Source organism: Sphaeramia orbicularis, chromosome 16 (genome assembly GCF_902148855.1).
Source record: "Sphaeramia orbicularis chromosome 16, fSphaOr1.1, whole genome shotgun sequence".
Taxonomy (NCBI): domain Eukaryota; kingdom Metazoa; phylum Chordata; class Actinopteri; order Kurtiformes; family Apogonidae; genus Sphaeramia; species Sphaeramia orbicularis.
Genome location: NC_043972.1, coordinates 5,756,937 through 5,784,300, shown reverse-complemented (window position 1 = coordinate 5,784,300; position 27,364 = coordinate 5,756,937). Strand labels below are relative to the sequence as shown.

The 27,364-nt window shown below is 38.8% G+C and overlaps 1 protein-coding gene and 1 non-coding gene across 4 annotated transcripts in view; one reads left to right on the top strand and one right to left on the bottom strand.

Moving 5' to 3' along the window:
• The first annotated feature begins 1,700 nt into the window (after window positions 1–1,700).
• cep192 (centrosomal protein 192) overlaps window positions 1,701–27,364 on the top strand; it is a 53,558-nt gene continuing 27,894 nt past the window's right edge. The window contains exons 1-27 of one of the 3 annotated variants that reach the window (XM_030159298.1): window positions 9,230–9,443; window positions 10,723–10,960; window positions 11,302–11,415; window positions 11,719–11,876; window positions 12,789–12,850; window positions 13,060–13,201; window positions 13,329–13,444; window positions 13,837–13,923; window positions 14,813–14,962; window positions 15,760–15,910; window positions 16,034–16,206; window positions 16,714–16,836; window positions 17,664–17,819; window positions 18,109–18,397; window positions 18,914–19,063; window positions 19,164–19,228; window positions 19,807–20,031; window positions 20,561–20,696; window positions 20,787–20,851; window positions 20,943–21,224; window positions 21,735–22,584; window positions 22,707–22,824; window positions 23,037–23,205; window positions 24,168–24,870; window positions 25,119–25,310; window positions 26,003–26,151; window positions 26,305–26,535. In XM_030159298.1, coding sequence (XP_030015158.1) covers window positions 10,788–10,960; window positions 11,302–11,415; window positions 11,719–11,876; window positions 12,789–12,850; window positions 13,060–13,201; window positions 13,329–13,444; window positions 13,837–13,923; window positions 14,813–14,962; window positions 15,760–15,910; window positions 16,034–16,206; window positions 16,714–16,836; window positions 17,664–17,819; window positions 18,109–18,397; window positions 18,914–19,063; window positions 19,164–19,228; window positions 19,807–20,031; window positions 20,561–20,696; window positions 20,787–20,851; window positions 20,943–21,224; window positions 21,735–22,584; window positions 22,707–22,824; window positions 23,037–23,205; window positions 24,168–24,870; window positions 25,119–25,310; window positions 26,003–26,151; window positions 26,305–26,535 — 5,229 coding nt within the window. In that variant the 5' untranslated portion in view covers window positions 9,230–9,443; window positions 10,723–10,787. Of the gene's footprint in view, window positions 1,920–2,304; window positions 2,356–2,888; window positions 3,036–3,555; window positions 3,768–4,573; window positions 4,673–4,785; window positions 4,927–5,122; window positions 5,278–6,466; window positions 6,621–7,944; window positions 8,479–9,229; window positions 9,444–10,722; window positions 10,961–11,301; window positions 11,416–11,718; window positions 11,877–12,788; window positions 12,851–13,059; window positions 13,202–13,328; window positions 13,445–13,836; window positions 13,924–14,812; window positions 14,963–15,759; window positions 15,911–16,033; window positions 16,207–16,713; window positions 16,837–17,663; window positions 17,820–18,108; window positions 18,398–18,913; window positions 19,064–19,163; window positions 19,229–19,806; window positions 20,032–20,560; window positions 20,697–20,786; window positions 20,852–20,942; window positions 21,225–21,734; window positions 22,585–22,706; window positions 22,825–23,036; window positions 23,206–24,167; window positions 24,871–25,118; window positions 25,311–26,002; window positions 26,152–26,304; window positions 26,536–27,364 lie in introns of those variants that run through there. The other 2 variants (XM_030159300.1, XM_030159301.1) reach the window with 2 other exon arrangements.
• On the bottom strand, window positions 11,104–11,197 carry trnay-gua (transfer RNA tyrosine (anticodon GUA)). The gene is made up of 2 exons: window positions 11,161–11,197; window positions 11,104–11,139 (listed from the first exon to the last, which is right to left on the bottom strand). It is a non-coding gene; the product is annotated as a tRNA-Tyr (tRNA).

Genomic DNA, 27,364 nt, shown 5'->3' with positions numbered 1-27,364 from the left:
GAGAGATTTTAGTAAACATACAGTACTTGGTAAAAGGTACACACAAGGACATAGCATACACACCAAACATATGTAGAAACTGCAGCTTTTTTTAATGACTGTGACATGATTAAAATTGTCTGAAAATCCTCACATAGCTGGCCAAATTGCAAATCAGTGTTGATTTTCTATCTTTAATAGCATCCAATTTGATGCAATTATAGAACAAGCAAATCAAATTTCTTGTTAATATATGATAATCATGACTAAATTGTGTATAAGTAAAGGTTGATGTGCCAAAAACAGTGATATTTATCTTTTCAGTGAATATTTAAGCGCTAGAAGACTGTGCATACTTCTGTATAGCAATACACATAATAGTACTTGTAGCAGCTATTTGTCATCAAAATTAAATCAATTTAAAAGTGACTGAACTTAAGACTTTAACATAACTCAAATAACCACTAGATGCACCATGGGTTTGTGGTTTACGCAGTCAAAACACAATGTCCATATCATAGATGTAGTTCAAATGGTTTATTTTCAAGATTTCGCAGGCAAACAACAACTAAGGCCTTTTGTCATGTCTCTCCTGCTCATCCTGTCTGATCTTCTGTGTGTCTGGTAAAAAACCATAGGCCCACCCAGGTGCATGCTGCTCTATCTTTGTGCTCCCTATTTATAGCCAGGTGCCCACGGTCTAAACCAATAAGAAAATACAAAACAAAAAGGTGCTAAATACCAAAGAATGAAAACAATAACCATAAAAATTAAAAAAATATATATATTCTAAATATTAAACAAACAAAAAATAAACAAAAACAATTAGCAAAAAAATACTAAGTTAGTAAACAAAAAAGGTAAATTAACTTTAAACAAAAAACTAAACTGACAAATAGCTCCTACAGTACTACTACTACTACTACTACTACTACTACTACTACTACTACTACTACTAATATATGGATTATTAACCCTTTCATGCACAAATTATGAGAACCTTAATCAAATTTTTTTTTCTGAGTGTTTTTATTCCTCTTTAGGCATGAAAAAAACGATGTGATTGAAAAAAAAAAAAAAAAAAAAAATTCTTATGAACCTATTTTTCATGAAGTTGCAAAAATGTCCAATCAGCTGGACACCACACGTTTAATTTTTGATGCACAGAAACATGTATTTACTGATAAATTGCGTGAAAACTTTGGGGAGGGCTTGTGATTCTGGGGGTTTATGCTCAGGAGACGTCTACATAATGTTACCAATTCATGTCAGAAAAGATATGTAGTGTCTTAAAACTTTAATAAAGTTATGTGTAAAAAACAACAACAACAACAACAGCAACAACAACAACGAAAAGAACAACAAAATCCATGAATATACAAGAAAACAGCTGTAGAATAGCTGTCCACTGTAGTGACCAGTATACATGAAAGGGTTAAACTATTTTGGGGGATCATTCTGTGCAGAAATTGACCAAAGTATTAAAAAAAATATTTAAATAGAAATGTAAAAATCCTGATTAATATAATTAACATAATAACTGTTATTTAACACCAATTATGAACAGTTCCCTCTTCCGTACTAATTATTTAGTAGTTAAATAACGTCCAGAAGAGGGCAACCAGCTGCCGTTACACGAAGAAGAGGAAACATTAGAAGAAGAAGCAGCAGCAGCAGAAGAAGAAGGTTCAATGTGACCGCGCCCCCTGTGGTCAACCGTGGTCATTACATTGACAGGACGGAGGCGCCAAACACGTTCACTCAGTGCACACATGATAGGCCTGCTAGCCGGCTGGAGGTAGTGTAGCCTGAGGACTGTGGTTTTAATCATGTTTGTAGCTCGCAGTATCGCAGCGGATCATAAAGATCTCATTCACGATGTGTCTTATGACTTTCACGGCCGGAGAATGGCAACTTGTTCCAGTGACCAAAGCGTTAAGGTGGGTTTAAGTGCAGTATTTGTAGCCATATTAGGATTAGCGGCATTAGCTAGCTAGTTAACCATATTATCATCAGTATTTAACTGTTTATTGACTTTCGTGTGCACAGTGGATTTCATTAGCATTTTCTGTCGATAACTGTGGCACATACACAGCTTTATCGTCTTTCATGTTACTAATTTTCCATATAGGCAAAGCTGTAGCATGCAAGCTAGCCTAGCTGCTGTAGCAATATTGGATGTAAACACTAAGATTTAGGACTTTAACACGGAAATGATCACGTTTCTCAAGATTAGGAACCCACTACTCTTTAATGTCTGAAACTACTTAACGCATATGTGAACAGATGCACTATGACTAAAGTATTTTTGATGTTTTTCCTCAGGTATGGGACAAAAGTGAGAATGGAGAGTGGCACTGCACAGCCAGCTGGAAGGTAACTTACCCCCCTGACCCTGTTTAATTACTTGAAGAGGAGTAGATAAATGATTTGTAGTGGTACTTGTTCAGTTGCATGCCTTAAAACTTAACAACAATGGCTTAAAACATGAAACTTAAAATTTAGGGTAAAATACAAACTCTGACTGGAATAAAGGCTTGATGTGATTGACAGAGATACCTGCACAGGGGACATTATATTTATGAATTTAAAAACAGGTAAAAATCATAGTTATTATGGTTGTTGAAGGGGTCAAACTTTGGAATAGTTTTAATTATTAATTAATAGAAACATATAGACATGTGGGGGCATGTTTCTTGTGTTTTACTTGTAGACAAGATGTAACTGGATGGCCAATCTGTTGTTTTTGCCTATAATTAATAGAAACTATCTAATGTTATTATAACAGAATGTATGATTTTGTTTGACTGCAACATGCTATTTCTTTCCTTATCTTTCACTCCTGTATAATTGTGATGCAGCTATAAGTCTTCAGTTTTAAGTTAATTAAATTTTTTTCCTCTGTGCAGACACACAGTGGATCAGTCTGGAGGGTGACCTGGGCTCATCCAGAATTTGGTCAGGTTTTGGCCTCCTGTTCCTTTGACAGAACAGCTGCCGTCTGGGAAGAGATTGTCGGGGAGTCAAATGACAAACAGAGAGGACTAAGTCACTGGGTTTGTCCACCTTTTAACATTCATTTAACATTTCCACGTTACATTAACAACAAACACCTATTCCTATTTGTTGAGTCGTGTGCATTTTATTAGCTGCCCTAACAATGTTCATATTCAGAGAAGTATTCAGTGTAATGGTCATTTCATTTGATCAGCTGTCATTGGTGTCATATTGCCTTTACTAATATAAATGTCAAGTGTTATCTGCAGCAGTTTGATTTTAATGCAGTGGCATCAATTTACATAACTTAATATAATATGAATACAAATAAAATTACATCTTCTGCTAACTTGAATTCTGTCAGATGTAATAATGAAAACAACTATGATTCCAGTCTTCTTCACAACATCACTGACTCCGAAGCCTTTTATTGTTACAATTCAGAGACAAATAGGGGCAGAAATAACATGCTCTGCATTTAAAGTAGCATCATCATCACACATTGCCTGAGCTAGTTAACCATTTGATTTGTTTTCAGAAGCCTCCTGTTTAACAGAGCAGTGGTCTGTTCTGTTTTAGATAAAAAGAACCACACTAGTGGACAGCAGAACGTCAGTGACAGATGTGAAATTTGCTCCTAAACACATGGGTCTGATGTTGACCACCTGTTCAGCGGATGGTGTTGTGAGGATCTACGAGGCTCCTGATGTGATGAACCTGAGTCAGTGGTCGCTGCAGCACGAGATCTCCTGCAAACTCAGCTGCAGCTGCATCTCTTGGAATCCCTCTAGGTGAGACCTCAACTCAACAGATCATACATCACTGTGCTGTAACGTATATGAATTAGACATAAGATAACTGCACTTTGAAGTACAATAATCAAAGGATATTTTCAAGTTTTACTGTAATGTTATGCATTAGTCGACATTAATGAGACTGCATGTACTTCTGTCCATCTTTGTCATATGATGGTTGTCCCTTCAATATGAGTTTTATTTGTATTTTGCACAAGAATGTCTCACTGCATGATTGGAAATCATATCAAAACTGAATTTGTTGTTGATTTGGTACTATAAGCAATAACAACAGCCAGACTGTGTCCCTGGTTCAGCTTTTAAGAAACAACACTTAAAAAAAATGGTGTGACAGAACAACATTAAAATCAGCACAAAAGTTTGCATAAAAGTGCATACATGTTGACACAGGTCTAGAAACAGTCAAACAATGCTGCAAGGTTAGGAAACAAAATTTAGTAATTTTCCTGATACTTTTTTTTTTTTTTTTGCCTGTTTTCTATAGTTTGGGGTGGGACGCAGACAAATTAATTTTCATATCAAACAAATATGATTCTAATGTGGCCTGATTTTGTAGACAGAAAACCTTTTTTGCAGACTGTTAACTTTACTACTTTAGGCAGTCTCAGTTGAATTTTAGCACAACTATGTTAAATTCAAGAAATGCTCTAATTGACCTCTCAAAAAACAACTTTATGTGAAGCTGAACTCAAAACCTGTGAACTCTGACCTCCTACAGACCTGTTAGATAATACAGATGTTTGAAGGTCTGACCATGTCGTCTTTGTTTCTCTGCTTTTCAGCTCTCGTGCCCACCCGCCAATGTTCGCAGTGGGGAGCGATGACAGTAATGTCGCGTATGGTGGGAAGGTTCAGATCTATGAGTACAATGAAAACACACGGTAGGACATGTAGAATCACTTTCAGAAATCTAGAAATATGAACAAATTCTAGTTGTGTTGTAAGACCTGTTTTATTATAGTTTTTAATTGGTTTCTTACTGTCATTAATTTAGGAAATATGCCAAAGCAGAGACTCTGATGACTGTCACTGATGCTGTTCATGACATTGCATTTGCGCCAAACCTGGGAAGATCTTTCCATGTGCTCGCTATCGCAACAAAAGACGTCAGGATATTTAAGCTTGCTCCTATGAGGTGACGAGTTCAATATTTTTATTATGTGAAAGTATCAGATGATAATGCATAATACCCACATAAAGGCTTAACAACTGAAATAGTTGAACACATCAGTAAATTCAGATACATTTAAAAAAAAAATACACAATGAATTTAAAGGATCAAATGTATGTCTAAACAGTTAAAGATTTCCTCTGTTTGGGATCTTTGACAGAAAGGAGAGCACCTCCACAGGACCAACCAAGTTTGAGGTTCAGATCGTGGCTCAGTTCGACAACCATAACTCTCAGGTGTGGCGTGTGAGCTGGAACATCACCAGTACTCTGCTGGCGTCGTCGGGGGATGATGGCTGTGTGCGACTCTGGAAAGGTGGGAGACTTATGACTGCTCATTTATCTTTTTATTTCAGTGACAGATGTATTGACTGAACAAAAGCTGTTGTAACATGGAACAGCTTCTCCATGAGATGAATGATGTCTTTGCCACTGTTTAATATATTGATCAAGGCATAGGACTATAGTAGCAACTTCCAAATTAAGTTTTCTGTACATTTAACCATTGCTAAGTAATTTATCACTATTCATTATATATTAGCCTCTGCATTTTTCACTGAAGATCAGGTATTCCATACTCTATTTGTTATTTTAGTGTAGATGTATGTATAAGCTCAGAGTAAATACAAAGGTTATTACATCAGTGTGTGTGTGTATATATATATATATATATATATATATATATATATATATATATATATATATATATATATATATATATATATATATATATTCAGATGAAATGCAGTTTTTCATCTTTCATAGTTGTTAGATATGACCCATCTGGATGTTCAGATGCTCCATAGTGAACGTGGAAACACTGTCATCTTCTACATTAATTCACCAGTAAAACCAATGGAGAGTAACAAATGGAAGCTCATTTCTAGGTTCACTTAATGATATATTTTGACTTTTTCTTAAATTTTTGCTGTTTGGCAGAAGAACCTTTGAATTTACTCTGAACATTTATGAACATCTACAGGATTCGTAAATTAAAAATAGGAAGATACTTGATTTTCGCTGAAAACATGCAAAACATCATAAATGATGATAAATCACTTAAGTCTGTAGGGAAATTGGGTCTCTGCATTTTACCCTTAAGATACACACAATAGCAATAGCATTAGCACATAGCACACACATTTTGGGCAGTGAGCTGTGGTCATGGTACTGACAGGAGATTTAACCTATATGTACCTGTTTTTAACATCAGGGGAAACCAGTGCAGTCGTAACATTATTTCAGTAAAGTTATGATTATAGGAGTATTCTCACAGTGTGGATCTAGTAGTCCTACATTTAAAGGATCTAAATTATTCTTCCACTCCTGTTACTAAATATTATGTAACTACCTCAGAGATTCAGACTAGTTCTGCAAAAACAGCCCTAGTAAAGATAAGAAAGAGCTGGAACAGACTGAGCCTTGGACTATCACTGTGAAATGTTGAGCTTCATAATGATGTTTCAGGCTGTGCTGTCACTTACTATTCTTGTATCCCCTCACAGCAAACTACATGGACAACTGGAAGTGTACAGGGATCCTGAAGGGCGACGGCAGCCCGTTGACCGGGTCGTCTGGTCAGCCCACCGCCATGAGCACTGTGGTGGGCTCCTCAGTCCAGGCGTCCCAGAGCGCCCTAAATGGGATGTCCGCAGGAAGGTAGGAGGTGTGGTGTGTCTGACGCCACTCACCCAGCCTGACCCAGAGCCAGTCAGAACTGACAACTCACTGTGCCTCACACTGACTGGGATGCTGCCGCAGCGCTCTGACAAACTCCTCCGCTCGAACTGACCCAAAAAGTGCACTCATGCAAAGAGCTTGGCTTCTGGTTTTCTGCATCAAACCTGTGGAACTGAAGGTGTTGTGGTGTTTAACATCTGAATGTGATAACTGTGGTTTCACATTTTCAGCATCAGGGCCAACATGTTTTTCTTACAAAAGTTGAATAAATCTGTAAATAAAAATGTGACTATTAATGCTATCTTTTTGGGAGGGGAAATTGTAAAAATTAATCTGATTAATTTCAGACTAAAATACTTTATTCATGACTTTTCCAATAAGATAAGAAGTTAAATGCCCTTGTCCTCATTACACTGTAATTTCAACGTGTCCCTAAAGAAGCATTGCCAACCTCTTTGCTGAGCTGAACGGCTTAAATGAACCTCATTAACCAACTCTTACAACAACAGAAGATTGTATTAATGAATGCAGACAGTAGGTAAAGTTGTGTTGTAAGCAGATAGATCAGTTTAATGAAATGTTGAGCAGAAATTTAAGGTGGTTTGTGTCTGTATGTGCGTTCTCTTTAACAACATCTGACCTAATGACGCTGCTGTCTTAACTTTTCTTTTGTTTTTTATACTAAACACGTGAGCCACTGCTAATCTGAGTAACAACACAAGCATGTGTTATCCAATGTGTTTGTAACGCAGTGTGAATTTTGTAATTAAATGTGTAAAAAGGACTTTGCATAAGGTTTTTCATGAGTTTCAGTTGGTGTGAAGTGGGGTTTGTGGGAGTAATGTGGTGTTGTACTGCTTGTTGCATGCAGGATTGGCAAGAGAGCCCCCTTTGCCCCTCCCCTGCGGCATCTGACTTCTCCAAAGATATACCAGCAGCCTGCATATTACTAAATGTCAGCTCTGCATCAGCTACCATTTACCCCTGTCTAAATGCATTTGTACTGTATCATTCTGTTTACTTTGAGGGCTACACACTTCTGTTCTGCATACCATCAGCTTTCTTTGATAGGACACTGAATATGTACTTAAAAGAACAGTCCATCACTGTCCTTGTTTGCCATTCTCATCTTTCCCCTCTTTATTTCTTGCACATTCATGCATCCTTGAACTGCCCTCCCTTTTAATTTCAGATTCTTCACTTCCTTTTATGTGTTTCCTCTCCCGTACTCCATTTTCGTGTCGTCCTTTTCCTCCCTGTCCTCGTCTTTTTTTGTCGTGTCCGTCTCCATCCTCTGCTTCAGGTATTTCTTTCCGCCTCTGGATCCTCCCAGAGCAGGGACTAGGTATGGCCACCTGCTGCCCCCTTCCTCCCTCATAGAGAACTGTGATGTTGAGCCCATACAGCCTCAGCAACAGGTTCTACCACACAGACTGTCCTCTAGAGCTCTACTGCCCTTACCAGAGGCTGAAGGGCAGTAAAAACAACCACCATTCATGCCTAATAAAGGTCTTTTTGTCTTTTTTTCTCTGTTTTGTCCTACTTGTGTTCCTGTATCTATGCTCATAAGTCAGAAAAGTTTTTGAATTGAACACATTAGAAGTCAAAAATCTTAAAAAGGGCTGTAATTTTCTTTTATTTTTCTACTGTTTTGATTCGAGTGCGATAACCATTTTGACAGTTTGATGTATGGCATTTTCTGTGAATAATAAACATTTCTTCCATTCAGTTTTGTAATGTATTTAAAGCAAATGTTTTGTTTTGGGGTTCCGAAACAATGTCAAAGTCAGGATAAACATTGCACATGGTTGAAGTCAGAATAAACACCACAATACATAAACATAGTGCTATTTTTGATCTTTTTCTTGAATGACTGCCATGTGGAGCATCTCCAGAAATAGGACACGATTGCATGATTCACCGTCATGCTGTTCCTGTATTAGAAACAGCTCTATTGTATTTTTGTTTGTTGGTGCTTCTGCTCTATCCTAAGGGTTATATATGTACTTTGGTCTGACAAAAGGAACAATTGTATTAAATGGACCACTCCAGTTCCTGTTTTATCTGATGCTACATGACTCAAAAGCTGGAATGCAAGGCAGTTCTCACAGCAGGCAGCTGTCTGCTAACTAAGCCATTCTTGCAGCTGCTTGGCAGAACACATGATACAACAAACTCCCCCCTTGGCCACTGAATATCATACTGTGCCTCGGTTTTGGGTTGCAATGTATGCTTAGAAACACTCTTCATTCCTAAATTAAAATGAGAAAACCTTGTAAAACAACTTAATTTTGCATATTTGGTCTCCTAATGTCAATACCTAAAATTTTAGGTGAATATAATCCTTCACATTATGACTGGAGTCTAAATTACTTGTACACTCTACACCACATTCAGAGCACAGACACTCAATTGATAAATTAATGGGCTGTTTTCCAATCTGTCTTAATGTGTTTACGCACAAATGAATGACGTGACTCCCAGCCTATTCGGATTAAGAATTTACCCCCTCGCGGCTCCACTGTCCAATCAGAGCAGCCTAAATTTACTAAGTCCCGCCCTCTTAAGATGACGGTGAGGCGGGCTTCCTGTGGCTCTTGGGCGCTGCTTAGTTCTCAAACTCCTGAGTATTTGTGTGCAGTGTCTTTAGTTAAAGCAAAAATGAAACACTCCAGTCTTTCCAAAGTTACTTTTGGAACTTAATTAAAGCTCGGGACGTGTGTGCACGAGCCACGAAAGCCAAAACAAGAGGAGAAGTGGAAGAAGAATTGAGGTCGGGCCGCGTCTCAAGTACCGTTGAATGTGAGTGAGTTGAAATTAAACGTTTAACGTGATGAGTGGATTCATGCCTTGATGAAACAGACGGTTTTTGAGGAACTTGACCAGGTTAACTAGTGTGTTTAACTAGTTAGTAACCCTAAGCATACTTTGGATAAGTTCTGTTATTTCCTATCCCTTGACTGAAACTTCTTGAAAGGAGATGGGCGAGTTACGCTAGCTCATATTTGGAGCTTGACAAACCCACTTGTTTTTAGCAGGTAAGCTAGCATGAAAAGTTAGCTACTTTAGCCTAATTGGCTAATTACTTCCAATTAGTTTGGCGGATAATTCAAAATGTAGAAACGAAACAACACTACAGTGTCTAAAATCTCTAGATTATTGACTTAAGACTAGTGCCACTGATCCAAAGTACAGTTTCAGTAGAGTTTGAAGTAAAATGTCCTCCACTTATAAAGATATCTTTCAGCTGCATGGTTATGAAAAGCTATGTCAGATTGCTGATGTTTAGAGAAAGAATTACTTCCATATGACAGAGGTGTGGAAGAATTTGTAATATTGTAATAATACATGTCCTCTTTAACAGTACCTTTTGTGCCTTGTAAACCATGAGTTTACAACTGGTGGAAGTATTTGATTTGATTTAGTGATTTATTCCGAATGAAATGCAATGAAATTTAACATATATGCACTAGCAAAACATACATACTAATACAAATATCAAGAATCCTAACAATCTTAGAAGAAAAGCACAATAGTTCCATTTACATGCCCGAAAAGGAGTGGGAAGAAGTGCAATTTATTTAATCCCACCCTCTCTCCCTACAATATTATTGATGATATATGTCCCTCTTCCTTTTACATTACATATTAACTACATGTGCTCAGGTAAAAGCACCCCAGTTTAGTGCTACACTGGGTGACTATATGTTGTTTTTGATGAATATTACTGCTGCTTTTGTGTGTATGTTGCAAGTTGCTTTTGTAGATGTTTCAAGTTAAGCACATTTGACCTTTTTTTTAAAAATACATTTCAGTGGTTTATGATAGGACAATGTTCACAACCCACAAACATCCTGAATTTTCTTACCAACACCAAAACAATTAACACATCTGGAGATATGTAGTCTCCACTGGATGTAATAAAATAATAAAAGTACTGTAAAAATTATAATGTGAGAAGTAACTAAAGCTGTCGGATACATGTAGTGGAGTAAAACATACAATATTTGCTCCTGAGATGTTAAAGAGTTGGTGTAAAAAGTGACATAAACTGACCTGTCCTTTATTTTTCACTTTATAGACTTTACAGATGGTCTTCACTTAAGCTGAGGTCACGCCAGTTTTGGCTCTGCTTAACTCAAAAACATGGCAGACAGTTTTTACAAGCTGGAGGATGAAGTCTTTCCAAGCTTCCTCAGCAAGTCCCTGGACAGCACCATGGGCCGTGCCACGCTGGGGAATGTGACACTGGGCTCAGGCCCGGGGCTTCCAGTGGCTGCCTCTACAGTGGCTAAAAATAGACCCGGGTCTGACAACAGGTGGGAACGGGCTGCTGGTCTGGGCAGATGTGGCTTGTTGACGTCCTTTTGGTGTTTTTTTTTTTTCTGAATCATCACACAGGGCATTCAATTATTGAGGGTTAGATTAGATGGATCCTTTTGGAAATAAAGGTAAAAATTTCTCCTTCGAGCCGGATTCGAACCAGCGACCTAAGGATTTCAGCACCAGGATATATCCTCTACAGTCCTCCGCTCTACCAACTGAGCTATCGAAGGGGCAATTGTGACCCATATCTGATATAGTATTACCATTCGTAGGCTAAAAATTTGTCTGTTAATGTGGTGTTTTATGAAAATAACATAATGCTCTCGTTTTCCAGAGGAGATCCAGTTGAAGCATCATATCTAGAGGGCAGAGAGCTGCAGCAACTAGCAAACACACGTTTGTCAGTTGGTGAACAAGCCAAATTCGCTCTCAGTTTCAAAGATGACTTGTGAGTGTATTTGTTACTTGTACATGTTTATAATGTGTAAAGCCTGTTGGGGGGAAAATATATTCTGTTCTAGTTCTTGGAATAGATCTTTCAGTTTTACTTGTAATGAAAATGCATCAAGTCAGGCTTGTAGCTAAATGATTTTTGTTTCTGTGAAGTTGGTTATTTTTAGTTAGTGGTAACTAATGCAAGGAAGTTCTGCTTTCAACTTTTCAACTAAATCTTAAAATTAGTTTATTAAAATGCCTTTTCTGCTCTGTTTTTATGTTGCTGTTATCATATACACCCCCCTCTGTGTTCCAGGGATAATGCGGATGACTTCATTGCAGCTCATCGTCTGTCAGACATGCTGGTGAAGATAAATTTGGAAGAGAGTGCATCCAGAAACCAAGGCTCCATACTGGGGCCTCCACCTACACAGATGGGCTCAGTTCATGGTCGTCCTACAGAACTAGGAACAGGTAAAAGCTCTTGTTCCTGTAAATGATTTTTCATGGTTCCTCGCCTGTACTTACACTCAGTAACCCTACTGTTGTCAAGAATACAAGCTGAAGTACAAACACATAATAGTAAAGTTATGAAAGGTTCCAATGCTTTCATCAGTTTGAAATTGGTTAGTGGACTTGAGGAAAAACAGAACTTGTCTGATGTGTTGCGGAGGAATATTACCAGATTTTCTTAACTACCAGTCTAAATCAACCCATCTAATATGACTCTTGATACCTGTTGTGTTATTATGGTATAACTAGCACATTGACCCATTCTAGATGTCGTAGTTTTTATGCTGTTGTGTATTCATGCATGCTGTACCGCATTTGTCCAGCAGTCACCGCCAAAGCGTTCGGGCCATAGAAATGTGATTGTAAGGCTATTGTATTACAAAATTACTAATATCTCCCAAACTGTTGGTCCCATCAACTTGCTGTTTTCACTACTGCCTTCCTTGACCAAGAATCCATAAGTATACCAAACAACTGCAGCGGTCAGCTCTTTCTGGATTTTGTGTGACTCCCAAGACGCATACACACACGCACACAGAGACCACTTGGCTTTTACAGTATAGATCAGCACAGATGCTATAATCAGCGCAGATGTTTTTACTAGTACTAATGACAATTCCTTTAGAGCAACCATTGCAATACAGAAATTGGTGATATTATTCGCCACATCTCTTTTTAACAAGTCAGAGAGTTTTCTTTATAGACTTATGTTAAAATCTGCTATTAATTCGCGTTTGTACTTGTGGTCATTAACAGCAGGACAGATTTGTACTTCCTAATACAGTTAACACACCTGATTGTCAGACACATTTTCAGGCTGGTATCAATAATCTCAGCAGGACTCTAATGCTTTGTTTCTTTTTCCTCTCACAGAACTGTCAACAGGGCTTCTGACATTCGCACAATTTGGGCATAAAGAAAGTGCAGACACAATGGTACACCCTGTTTTTTATATTAAGCAGCATCCTTATGTGGTTATTTCTGAGCTCAAAACAGTTGGTCATGTAAAAGCATAGTAAAATCTTGACCTGAGACTGGACAGATAATGTCAAAAATGTTAAATCTTTCATTTTAATTGTAGTGTGTTATTTCTATTTCAGCATTTTTAAAGTTATATTTTCATTAATTTTTTTTTTATCCTCAGGTTCAGCCCTTAGCAGCTACAGTTGAGGAAGAAAACATGCAGAGCGAGGGGGTGGACAGTGACCATTTCAGTGGCAGTAACTCGAGCTTCTTGGCAAATGAAAAGCTCATGTCGGTGGACAGCATGAACAGCGACATCACAGGTACAACTCACCTTCAGTAAATGACTTTTTATAGTCTTTATTTCCTCTGATCTTTTGATTTTCAGAGTATAGATAAGATTGGTGGCATGTTGTTAAGTGGTCATTTGACTATGTTTGCGGTCACCAGATGATGACATTGATTTGAACAACCTGCCAGATGATGAGCTGGAGCTGTACTTCAATAAGCTGGTTCCTCCGGCCATGCAGAGAGGCAGAGTTGATGGCCAAGAGATTCCTGCTGCAGTAAGAATCTTTTCTTTTAGATTAAGGACAGTTTCTGGAATGATCTCAGTCCCCACTTCAGTCACCAGCTACATTATCCTTATTTAAAACGTGTAAAAGGACTGCAGTCAGTTAAAATATGGCTCAAATGCTTCTGTTTTTTACTGCACCTCAGTTTTTAAGTATGTTATTCTATATAAGTTGATCTTGGTTATACTATATAATTATGACTCTTTATTGTTTTTATTTTATATTGGAGGAACTTGCAGAAGCCATATTTTGGCTTTCCATGTTTCCTACACAACGTGCAAACTTCTATAATTTTATCTTCTTGTGTGTAATGTACAAATAAATAAATTTAATATATAGAAAACAATTACTCATACAGTATAACTAACATATTGCATTTATAGGACCTGCCTGTTGCTGCTGATGACATGTCAAACCCAAGTTCTACCGAGCCAGAGCATTACAGACATTTTCTTGATGACGACGATCAGGTAAATATCCATACACGCTGTGCGGTTTTCATTTTATAGGGAGAAAAGCGAAAAATTGAATAAAAATGAATTTGTTGCTCAAAAATACAGACAAAGTCAATGACCTGGGAAATTAAGGTGCACACTACTGCAGTGCTGTTATTTCTGCTACATCAAATTCCTTCCAATTGATGCAGCATTTCTGTCTGTTTTCTTACGTTTTTTTTTTTTTTTTTTTTTTGAAGAAATCTAAAAGTAGCAAAACATAGAACAAATGGTTAGTCACTTAAATATCCTTACAAACATGGAAGTTCATACAGTAACTATTTATTAATTATATTATGTGTATATTTAATAAGCCTGATATGGATGGATGGATGCTTAAATGTTATTCCACTGATAAACAATACAAAGAAATTTGGTTCAGTAGCAAATGCTAACTTTCCTAAAGTGATGACTGCCTTAAAAAAAGTTATGAGAAATAAAAAATGAAAACATTCACTATATCTTCCCAGTCAGTCTTTGGAGGTTTAGGCCATAACCTTTCATGTTATAGTTGTATGTCTAGCTGCTAGTGATGTTTATATGAATAAATATTTGTTTTTGCATCAACAAATGAGCAGTTATACTCTCAAAGGAGAGGCAAAGATATAAAAAAAAATGATTTGAATTAGTTTTATTGTATGACCTCAGCTCTAGAATCAGTGTTAATGACCAAGCAGTTGTACTCCACATTTCTCACCCTTTCCCATCTCACCTGCACACATGTAACTTGTGGGTTGCAAAATATCAAACTGATTCTACCAATTTTTCAGACTGTACCAAGCTCATATTCAATTCCAATTCTTTCTCAAGTTTTTTTTCTGTCTTCTGCACTTCTTTATGTATTATAAATGTGGTTTTCCTTCAGGAGGATTTTCAGATGCCTGATGTGCGTCTGGCTGCTACCGGTATGGACTCGTGTCCTGCCAGTGATGAGGACACTGAGGATGAACTAGAATCTGCTAGGAGGAGAGATTCCACCAGGACGAGGCTACTGCCAAGCACCTCTAGGCAACTGGTCAGATCACTGTTCTAGTTCAGGATTTTTTCATTACTGGTATCATAGACAAGACCTACTGTGGTTATGCTCCAACATAAAGGGGTCATATTTTGCTAAACCCACTTTTATTAGTTTTTGGTACATTTATTTGTGTATTCGGGGACCATAACAGTTCGTAAAGTTGGAATTTGAACCCTCCAGGTGCTGCAAAGCTGTCTTTGTATTCATTCCGCTAAAAATCAAGCGGATTTCTACAACCTGTTTCAATTCCTTCTTAATTTGTTAGGTTTTATAACTAGTTAGGTCATGACATTTGCACATATAAGGTCCAGACTTTCGACGAACATTTCTCCGAGTACGCCATAATTGTTTGTCAGCAGCAGCGGTTGTAGTCCATACTGAAAATATGTCCAAACTTTGAGCCAATTACCTAAAATGTTCAGTTGTTGGTTGTATTAACAAACACAAGTGGCTCAACAGGACAGAAAGCATGGTCAGCAACCTGGAGGGGGTGGGGTGTCAAGTGGCTTATTTGGATTTAAAGGGCCTGTGTTCAAAACAACCTTTCTCATGTCATTAGTCAGAAATAGGGTTGAAGATGGACCTGTGGAGTTGAATTAATGAAGTATGCAGACCCAAGCAGAGCATTTACAGTTTATGTAGACCACAAGGAAATGTTTTAAAATGCTTAATTCCATTTAAAAAAGCAAATTATCATTCCTTTAAGATTTGATGTTTTCACCAGTTTCAGGATGCACTGCACCACATGTTTCCCATGGGGCAATATTTGTGTCTTTGTGTCCGCATCGATACAGGTTGGAGAGAGTAATCGTCCCAGTTTCAGGCCAGGTTTGGAAGGGGGCAGCTCTGAGGATGAGTCTTCCAGTGGCCTTGGTGGTCCGTCTCTGTCTGGGATTGAACATAGACGGTCTGCAGAGGGACAAGTTATCAACCCACCTGTAACAGGTCTAACAGAGTTATTTAATTTGGAGAAATTTGGGTTTTAGTTTGAAAAGTAGCTTTTTGAGGCTGCTTCTGAGAGAATATTTCAATGACAGCCAGGTTTGCTGTGCTTCATTGTTAAACCAGGTGATGGAGGGGGTGGCGATGGGAGCAGCGGAAGTGAAGAAAGTGGAAACGATGGGGGTGTTTCAACCATTCCTCTGCCAACAACTACTGTCCAAACCACCTATGATGCACTGCGTGGACTGGGGATTGTGGGTGAAGATGAGCGCAGTGATCTGAACAGTCTGCAAGGACATGTAAGGATTAGACTTCCAGACATACTCAAGCTTTTGTTGTCAATACTTCAGAACTACATTATTATTTTGTGAGAAAGCAGCCACAAAGGATTTAAGAGTTTTCTCTGCTGTGATCAATAGAGCTTCTCTTACCAACATTCTGTTCATAAAGAGCTGAATTATTTTGTTTTATCAACTTTTCAGTAGAACTTTAACTGTTTTGCTTGGTGATTTAAAATTCTTCCATGGAAGGGAGGTGTTATGTTTTAAATGGGATACATGAGGCAGTCTCTTTATATACCGTTTCTTTTTTTTGCAGACTTAAAATCTTTTTTTTTTTTTTTTTTTGCAGTTAAAGGACATAATTTATTTGACTCAAATCTTATCATTCCTCCCTGTTATAGCCTGAAGTATTTGCTCCACCATGAGCTAAGGGCATCACTGTATCTTCTCTCTCTTTCTCTCCTTTGACAATGATAAATTTTTGTGCGACGAAAACCTTCAAAAGTTTTGTTTGTATGTTTGCAGATGGGTGACCGTGTTGGTCCAGTAGGAACAGGGGAGGCCTGTTCTTCTCAGGGTGTATTGGGGGGAGCTCAGAGGGCATCTTCAGTCAACTGGAGCATCATTCTAGACCGACAGGAGGCGCTGGTGAGTGTATTTAGATTACTGAAATGTGACAGGAAGTGTGCATGTCCAGTTATAGTCGGCATTTACATTAGATAATATCTCGGTTCATATCTTGTAATGAGTATACTGTGGATTTAGAGAATATGTCAAAGCAAAATCTATGACTGAACAGCTTAAACCTGTTTCTGTGTAGGATATTTAGATGCTTCAAAGGGGTCATATTTTGCTAAACCCACTTTTATTAGTCTTTGGTATATTTATTTGTATATTTGGACCCTAATAGTCCAAAAAGCTTGAATTTGAACCCTCCAGGTGCTGCAAAGCTCTTTTTATATTCATTTTGGCAAAAATCAAGTGGATTTCTACAACCAGTTTCAATTCTTGCTTAATTTGTTACGTCTATTACTAGTTATGTCACAACATTTGCACATATAAGGTCAAGACTTCCGATGAACATTTCTCAGAGTACGCCATAATTGTTTGTCAGCAGCAGCGGTTGTAGTAATTACTGAAAGTATGTCCAAACTTCGACCCGATTACCTAAAATGTTCAGTTGTTGGTTGAATGGGACAGAGCAGCACAGCAAACAACCTGGAGGGGGTGGGGCATGAAATGGCTCGTGCATTTAAAGGGACAGCACTTGAAACGACCTTTCTGGTGTCATTACTCAGAAGTAGGGTTGAAAATGGACGTGTGGAGTTGAACTAATGAAGAATTCATACCCAAGCAGAGCATTTACAGTTTATGTCAACCACTGGGAAATCTTTTATAATGCATAATTCCATTTTAAAAAAAGCAAAATATCACTCCTTTAAACAAATTGATTATGGTTCTGATCTGAAAACCAGGATGCCATGGAGAGCACAGAGTCTGGACCTACTGTTGATCGACTTTTGGACTCGGTTTACCTTCGAGGTGGAGCTGGACTCAGGAGGCTTCAAGACTCTACAAACCTCACAGTCTCCCACTTTCAAGGCACCCAGGGGAGCTTTCATCTCTCCCAGGTTTGATGTATTATAAACAAGGATTTCTAAATTCTTAAGTATAGGGTGTATATGTAAGTATATAAATATAAGTATAACAGTCTGGTCGGACCATTTCTAGATGTGTAATGTTGCAGTAATTTTAGGGATTTGGAAAAACATTCTGTTGAGTATATGACAAAGATGATATTTAAGGATAACACTTCTAACATGAAGTTCTTTTGTCAGACCAGACAAGATTAACTAAGTGGAAGGCATTGGTCAACTCTTTTTTCATAGCCCTGTTAATTGTCACATCACCCTGCATTAGGTACTGCTCCCAGATTGTGTTGACAAACAGACTGATGATGATGATGAAGATGATGATGAAGCCGTCGATGTGCCTGATGGTTCGAGGCTGTCGCTAGGTTTAAGAGGAGGACCCTGTGGCAATGCTATGGCTGCTGAGGCCTTGGGCAGTGGCAGCGAGGACGACAACAATCTGCTTTCCACTTCCCTTGAAGCCAAGTATTTCTCTCAGAGCTTCCACCAGGAACATTCAGATTCAGATGATGAGTGGAACAACTGTCCAGACAACTTAGAGCTGGAGTTTCAACAAGGTTTGTCCTGCTTAATCACTGTATAATTTCTGTATTGGACCAATAGTTTCTGAATTAGCACCTTAAGTGTTTTTTGGGTTTTTTTTTTGTAAGTGAACTAAACACAGTAAGAGCTGATGGAGGACTGTCTTTTTCAAGGCAGCTCTAGAGTTTAATTGTTGTCTGAAGCAATATTAATGGTAACAACCTCAGTTTGAAGGTTAGTTTTTTATTCTGTAATAAGGTTTTACTGCAAAATAAAGGATGGGTAATTTCGTATCAGAGTAAAATTATAAAGTTATCACAAGGTTAAATATTTTAACGGAGAAAAGGGAAATTAATGAGGCTTCATTTTCTGGAAGTCCTCCATATAGTATCACCTGGTTGAGGCAAGGCCTGAACCCTAGTTGCTACTAGTAACTGTTTGTCTGGTGTGTGAATGTGTGTTTATGTGGGCAAGTGGCTGGATTAGAGCACTTTGAGTACCTTCAAAGTAGAGAAGTGTGATAGAAATGCAAATCCATGTTCCTCTTTCAGGTGCCAATGCCACTCATAGTGTTGTGTACCAAGATGAAGAAGGCCAGTGGGTCACAGACCTCGCTTATTACTCATCATTTGAAAAAGAAGTTGATGGCAAGACATCAGAGAACGCCATCCAATTTCAGGCTGAGGACTTTGTGTCTGCCGGTTTGGACCAAATTCATACTTAAATATATAATGAAATTTCTGGCACGGATTTGCTTGTGTTTGAGCAGAATATTGTTAATGAAAATGTCCTTGTTTGCAGGTGATGCTTTAGAAAAGATAGCCAAGGACCAAGAGGACTTTGAGAAAGAACACCAATTTATGCAGGTATAGGCAACAGAAAAAATGGCAAAAAATTAACTAAAAGCTCAAAATACTGGGTGGGTGAAAAGTAACTAGGCATTAAAAATTGGTAATAAAATCCATATTCCTATTACAAATTTATTGAACGAAATGATACATCTTCTTAGTTACATGGGAAAATGAAAGTAAATCTTCAGATTTCAACGTAAGCACCCGTGGCATCAATCTGTTTCCTCAAACGGCCAGGGATGGAATCAACAACCTTCTAAAGGATGTCGTCTGGGATATCATTGAGAACCTCCTGAACCCATGAATAAGAAATACGACAAGAAAATAAGAAATCGCCATTAGTGTTGTCTGTTTAAAAATGTTTTCATCATGACTTCAGTGATACAAAAAATCCTATTACCAATTTCTAATTCGTAGTTACTTTTCACCCACCCTGTATATATAAAGTCTTTCACCAAGTTAATAAATAATTGTGATGATGTGTTATTATTGTCCTGTTAATGTAATAGACACAAATCTTACCCGCACCGGTCCTCACTTTCTAATGTAAAGCTTGATGTTGTGTTTTACTGTTTGAGTTTTGCTGTTCACAGGAGGAGCAGATTCCACCAGCTGGAGGAAACGGCACCTTTCAGAGTGATTCATCTTGGAAGGTTCCCAACAGCGGCCACATCCTGATGAGGACCTCCCAGGTCTCCTCAGCGTTCAAAGAGGATGACCAAAGTTACCTGCGACTGTCATTTGGGCAGTTTTTTGGGCAACGCTCCGAAGCCCTGGGCTGTCTGGGAGAGAGTGAAGATGCGGATGGTGTTAAGCGGGTTAGTGAAACTGTTTTGATTATTTAACATCTTATATCATCTAATAGTTTTCACATTGTTTGACCATCAGTAATGACCTGTTTTAGAGAAATGCATAGAAATATCAGAACAGAAGCAAAGAGATGTACTGCTGTGCCACCTAAAAACACCAAAAAGTGCTGTTAAAGCCACTAGACTCCCATGACAAAAACAGTAAATTTAGTTTTTTAGTTTAGTAACCACAGTGTTCTGCCAAGTATTTTTTTTTTTGTTGGGTGGCTTTATAGAGCATGATAGAATGGATCCAATTTCCTGTCAGAAAGTGCTTAATGACATCTGAAGTTAGAAATTGGTGAGAATACTTTTAATGTAATATAGATTTAAGCTGACGATGGTGATGGCTGTAAGGGTTTTATTTGTTTTTTAAGGCCTCTCTGTCTTGAAAAGGAATCAAAATCTAGCTGGAACTGTCATCTTATTTGCAAAGTTAATAGATAGTTTGGTGTGATGGCCTCCCTTTTTTTTTTTTTTTTTTTTTTTGCTCTTGCAGCCATCCTTTGGCTACATCATCAACTCTCCAGAGAAGAGGGAACCATTTGCACTGATTCACCCTTCAGACTTCTCAGACACCTCTCCTCACAATGACACTGTTGAACTCTGTGATGCCGACAAAACACTCAACACAGGTGTGTTCGCAATACTACCCTCTTCAGGTTATTTAAAGCTACATTTCTCTTGTTTTTAACATTATTGCTTTATCATAACAACCCTTGCAGAGGACCTGGACAAAACCCTTGAGGCACCACGTGAAAGGATGGAACCAGAGCCTTACAGAACAGAGGTGCAGAGAGATTATGTGAAAAGCTTTGCAGCAGAGTGGCTAGTGTGGCTGAATATGATAGAGTTTGACAAATAACTATTCCTTTTTGTAGGACCATGCTGCCTATGCTGATCTCCCTGACCACAGTGAAGGCTCTGGCTCTGAATCAAACCGTGGAAATGAGAGCTGCATGTCCCCCCACAATAACAGTAGTCATCTAATGCTGAGTATCAGCACAATTGCCTCAGCAATTGCAGATGCATCCATCAGCACTGACCCATCCCAGTTGGCTGCCATGATCATGGAGCTGTCCAAGAGGAGTAAGGCAAGGAGTCGTCCTGAACCTGTCGGACCTGGCATCAGCACTGTGGAGAATCAACACCCAAATGATAATGTCAGTTTAAGTGCGAGTTTCCCACCCCAAATGTGCAGTTACAGTGGTCAGACATTTCATTAGCTTTGTAATTTCATTAAAGCCTAAAAAATACAATAATTTCTTCTAGGCTTGGCATATGTAGTAAATATAAAAAGTTGCCTTTCCCAGCTACAAGACAAGATTTTCATAATCATATAGCAAAAACAATTGTACTTATATGGGGGACATTTTAACAAAAAAAAAAAAAAAAAACCCAAACCCTGTCCCTTGCATCCTTGTAAACAGGTCAGTAAAACAAATCACTTCTCTGCACATGAGAAATATTTTACTTGGAGTATCACAAATTAACCTAATTTTAGAAGATGAATGGCAAATTACTAGAATTAAATAAAAATGGGAAAATTTTCATATGTATCTGTTAAATAATTGCATTAGTTGACCATGAAAAAATGACCTCGACACTAACAGATGCCTTTTTAAATATTCATGATGATAAAAAACAAAGTCAGTGATCTTTTCTCTACCCAGACCCTTATGGAGGACCAGAATACTGTGTTGGATGAACTGCATAGAAGCACCTGTGTCGGAGAGGTCAGTGCCTTCGACATGGACAAGTACCTGAAGAAGACTGATGTCTCCAGCAGCAGTGATGCCTCTGTGGTTCACACCACCTTCGACCTGACCGGGTGGACTGACAACCCTTGCACACCTTACAGAAACCCCCAGAAAGACTGTCCCACTGAAAAGGGAAGCACAGCTCAACCAGTGGGCAGCGAGTCTGCACATATGGTCAAAACTTCAAAACCTCAGGAGACAGATGGAAAAGCAGAGACAACCTTGAACACTACCTCATCTTCACAAACATTTTCAACTGGATTATATCCTGTTAATGCCAATGAATCGAAAAGAAGCTCCATCCCTCGCCCTCATGGATCTTGCAGCTCTGTCAGAAGGTCTGTGGGCTCAGGACAGTCGTCCACACTCGAGCCTCATCCAGACAAAACAGCAGCATGTGATAATGACTCTTCCTCTGCTACCAAGTCAGGAACGGCGAACCATCAAGCATCACAAAGCAACATAAAGTCCTCCTTAGAAACACCACAAAACAGTGACAGAAGCCCTGTTCCCTCCCCTGACCTGCTAAGAACCACATCTGGAAGGAGGAAAGGCCCGACAGGTCTGCCCTGCGTTAAAGGTTCCTCACCCTCTGCAGTGAGAAATAAGAGCACAGGCAGGGAACAGCATGATGGGTCGAGTAGTTCGTCAGGGGTAAAAGTGACTAGTGGTACGGCATCTGCTTCACATACTCGTAGCTCCGTGGATAAACATGTTGGATTCTGTTGTGAAAATGTCCAGCCTCAAGTTGAATTTGCATCAGGTAAGTAAACAACTGAAAATTGCAGCGGGGATCTGGACAGTAAACATACATTAGATATCCATAGCATGTCATCACCTTATGTTATCTGTTCTCTAATTTCACCGACATTTTTTTTTCCTCAGATCTACCAAAAGGTTTATCTGAGCCCTTTGTGGAAGAAACTCACTGTGACTTCAGACCGTCCACTTCTCCCCTTATTCACTCCTCTCCAAGTCAGACGTCCCTCCCTACTGCTGATGGGTACTGTATCTTGTGTCAACTTTGATCATATTAAATCAGAAAGAACTGAAAATCAGTAATTACTATGTCAATTTAGGATTGAAATTTTGTTCAAACAATGCAAATAAAATGATTCATAGAGAAGAATTAATATGATATGTCTCCTATTGTGTTGCTACTGCATATTATCACAACAAACATACCACATTTTCATCATTTCCATTGTTCCTCAGGATGGTGTCACCATCATCCAGTGGAGGCCCAGCAGACAAACGCCCTGGTCTTGATTACTCTCCTCAGTCAACATGCTCCAGCCCTAGTCTCAGCAGACTCACATACATTTCAATGAATGATGGCACTGTCGTACCTACACCTGAGAGGCGAAAGGCACCACAAGACAAGGTATTGATTACACTGTTCTAATTTTTGCTGCAACATCATTGAATGTGTTGTTCTGGATTCCAGTCTTGTTGCATGAAATGAGAAAAGACACATTATGATTGTTCTGTGCTTTGCCAAATCATTTGACATTTCGACCTGCTATAGTAAACATATTGTTGCAATCTTCATGTTTGTTTCTTGAGTATGACCACTTTTGTGGCACATCAATTTAAAAAAAATGAAACATTTTCATGAGTGGAACAATCAAAAATATTGTGGAAATCTGGACAGATACTAATATTTAAAATGACATTTTAACTGATAGCTGATACAATACTAGTTTTTTGTTTCTGTTATCCTAACTAAACTTTATGAAAGTCTTGCTGTACATTAGCCCAAATATAACCTTTAATGTAACACAACAGATAAATATAGGCAACTGCCATCTGTGAAATTACATCTTGTATACTCATATCAACTGATGGCCAATATTCAGCTCCAGCCCTCAGTAAGATGACTACTTATGATCTGCTTCAGAGCAGGAGCACCATACAAAAATGCTGAAATATACAATAACCCAGTGGCAGGCAGATGGACTTTAACATGATTCTGTGCAGATTTATGTAGATATACTGAGCACACGAGAATGCACTTTTAGTGTCTGTTCATAAAAGTGTTCATTAAATCCTGATAAAACTCCTGAAGGGAGTAATGTGAAACTATTTCTTAACTGGTGTTTCTGACTTGAAAGCAGTTAAATGGAAAATTTTAGGTACACCTAAATACAGAAAAATTCTGCACAAGTGTCACTAGTAAAAAAAGTAAATGTGGAACTACATAAACTCTCGAATGTGGCAATAATGACTGCAGACCCAACACGAGAAGGTTTAGTCAAAAAAATAGATTGATTGGCATTGATTAAATATTGTTTAATACTTGTATTGGTTGTGTTTGTACTGAAACTGCTGTTTGTCTCTTTTCAGAATGACTGTAACATGTTACTCAGCACCACCATTGTCAGATTCAGCCCAACTCCACCTCTGGAACCAGATTTACAACCAAACATGGACAATCTCGGCTTTCCTAAAAGTCTTGACCAGGTGCAGCCACAGCATTCTAAAAGTCTGGACCAACTGCCCCCACAGCAGTGTAAAAGCCCTGAGGCCTCGCGGAGTGGGTCTGTTCTGAGCTGCACTCGCAGCCAGAGTGAATGTAACTACCACTGTCCTGCTGATAGAACTGCTGATCTCCCTGGTGGTTGCAGGACTCACAAGCACCTCTCTGAGTCTAACGCAAGGCAGCTCACTAAAGTAGACTCCGGCTATTGCAGTAATCTGAACATTCAGCAGCAAACCAGCAGCACCACCGCTCCTCAGAGTTCCCAGCAATGGGGACCCCCGAGTTCAGTCTCCTCATCGGTGTATGCCGGCGGCTTGGTCATGCCCTCGTCCTATTCCTCTGATGGATTTCATTATGTGCCCATCCCAAGTTTTAAGCCCCAGTGCTCTGGCTTGGTTGACCTCCCTCACCAAGGAGATATGCAGTCTCTCCTCACTGGACACTCCCTCTTCACCCCCCAAATGGCTCAGCAGTTCATGGGACCTGAAGCTTCTTTACATCCCAGTGTTTATCACATGGGAGCACATGGGGTTCTAGGAAACAACCGCTATGGTATGCCATCTTCAGGCATGTCTTTTTTTTTTTTTTTTTTTTCTTTTTTTTTTCCTCCTTACGTCTCTGCTAATAACATACCCAGCAATGCATGTTAAATAAAAAACAATATTCTACCTCGATTAACCACACAAAGGCTAAACTAATAATAATAATAATACATCACACTTGTATACTGCTTTTCTGGACACTCAAATACGCTACACAAACTAAGAAAATAAGCTTTTATGTCATTCTCGTTCTGTTACACTACGTCTCCTCAGGTTTACCTAGCAGTGATCTCACAGTGAGACCCATCCATTCCACTTCAGGTTCTCTGGGGATTCCTGGATCTACTGGGACCCATCACTTACCGAGACCCCATCAGAGTCAGCAGGAACTGGGAATGATGGGAAAGCCGTACAGTCAGTATGGTCCAGAGCCATTGGTTGCAGGTTGTGTTGAGGAACTAAGAGGTAAAAATATTCAGTGAAGTGTGTTTAGACCAAAGGAGAAATTAATTTTTTTATGTGTGGGGCACAGTTATCATTTTATTGTCCATACAAACACATAAATGCATATGAATAAGTGTCCGTGAGTTGAAAATGTTTCATCTTGAGGATGAAATTTGCATAAGTGTTGTGAAAGCTTATTAGTGGTGAGATTCACTGCATGACACAAGAGGATCAGGAATGGGTTTGAATGTAGTATCACCAGAGAGATTTAATGATTCAACACTTTGGATGTACACAGACAGACTAAAAAAGGAGAGATCCTGGAGCACAGTGATCAAGGGCATGGGATTACTTGGGACATTGTGAAAATATATGCATTATTTGCCGCCTTGTATCAAACTTAATAAGTTAGAGGTGTTCACCTTCCTGTTGGCTGTGAAGGGTCAGTATCTCTAAGCTGTGAAATACTCCAGTGGCTGCATCCATATAAATGACACGAGGTGAAAATTCTCCTCACATTTGGTCTGAACATGACTTAATATGATACAGACTGATTTGTTTTTGTATTTTTCTTCTTTACTTCCTCATTCATATGAAGAAGAATAGTTTGTTGTCCATGGTAACAGTGTTTATGGACGTTCTGGACCTTTATTAATATGTTTATTCAAAGTACACTCTTCCTAGATTCAGCTAATCCTATTTCACATTCTCAGGTCAAGTTGTAGTGCCAGAAGAGCTGCGATTCCCTCATGCTTGCTGTGTAGGAATTGCCTCTCAGACGTCCCTCAGCCTCTTTAACCCCTCTGAGAGGTGGCAGCAAGTGTCAATAACCATCACCAGTCTGGCTATTGATGGAGAAAAGGTCAGCAGGGAGCACAGACGTGTTCTGTCATCACTTTCATAGTTACCCAATAAAATGATACATCAATAAATCTGAGTTATTCGGATTCAGCTCACAGCAGAAAAGCACTTCATTTTTTCTTAATGGTTATGTTTTCTATTCCAATCCCTACAGGTAGATAGCTCGCCATACCACTGGCTAATAGTCAAGAACAAGACAATTATTGGACCGAAGAGTACAGAGGACCAGAAGGTGTTGTTCATCCCTCCACAGGCCGGTGTCTACCAGTGTGTCCTCAGTGTTTGCTCCTGGCCTGCGTCTGCAGAGTCCGAGGTGGCTGCCAGGGCCAGTATCTTTGCCAAAAGGGTGGTGCTGGTTGCCATAGCAGAGAATCCTACTGTAGAGGTGAGTGTCTCTTGCTTGTTTCCATTCCTTGGGAAGAATAAAATGCAGTCTACCTAATGTTAAGCCCCATACGATCTTAAACGTTTACAGTGTATTGGATTCTGAGGTTTATAAACTTAAAATTATAACTTTTAATATGTTATAATTTACTCTTAATATGTATTGATCAGCCTGAAACAAAATAAAATCCGAAGTGATATGAAACCCTTAAACTTGTATTTTGAGCTGCAAACAGAATTCATATGTTTGAATTCAGGTTTGGTATTAATTTTAACATAGTACAGGATTTCATCAAGACATTTCACAAATTTAGATCAAAGCCTTAAAAGAAGATACAGAGAGGAAAACCAAAAAAATCCTCCAATAATAAGCCCAAGGCGACAGTAGGGAGGAAAAACTTCTTTTTACAGAAGGAAAATCCTCTGACAGAACCATGCTCCGGGTCGGTAACCATCTGCCTCGACCAGCTGGGGTTAGTGGACAGAGGAGAAAGAAATGAACAAACAACGCAGACACTGGACAACAAACAAACCCTGGACAGGATGGAGTCCAGAATCACATCAAGAACGAACAGAACCAAAACCAGAGATACCACGTGAAAGGAATATGAACAGAGGGAAAGTAAAAACTACGATAAAGGGAAGACACAAAGTTAGTGACAAATAACAGTGTCATATACAGTATAAAACATAGAGAGAGGTGCATCATGGGAGCCCCCCCAGCCTTGGACTTTGCAGAAACAAAGGGATAGTTCAGGATCACAAAACCTAAATATAGTGAACATGTTAATAAATATAGAGTCTGCGTTGATCTTCTTCACCTGGAAAAA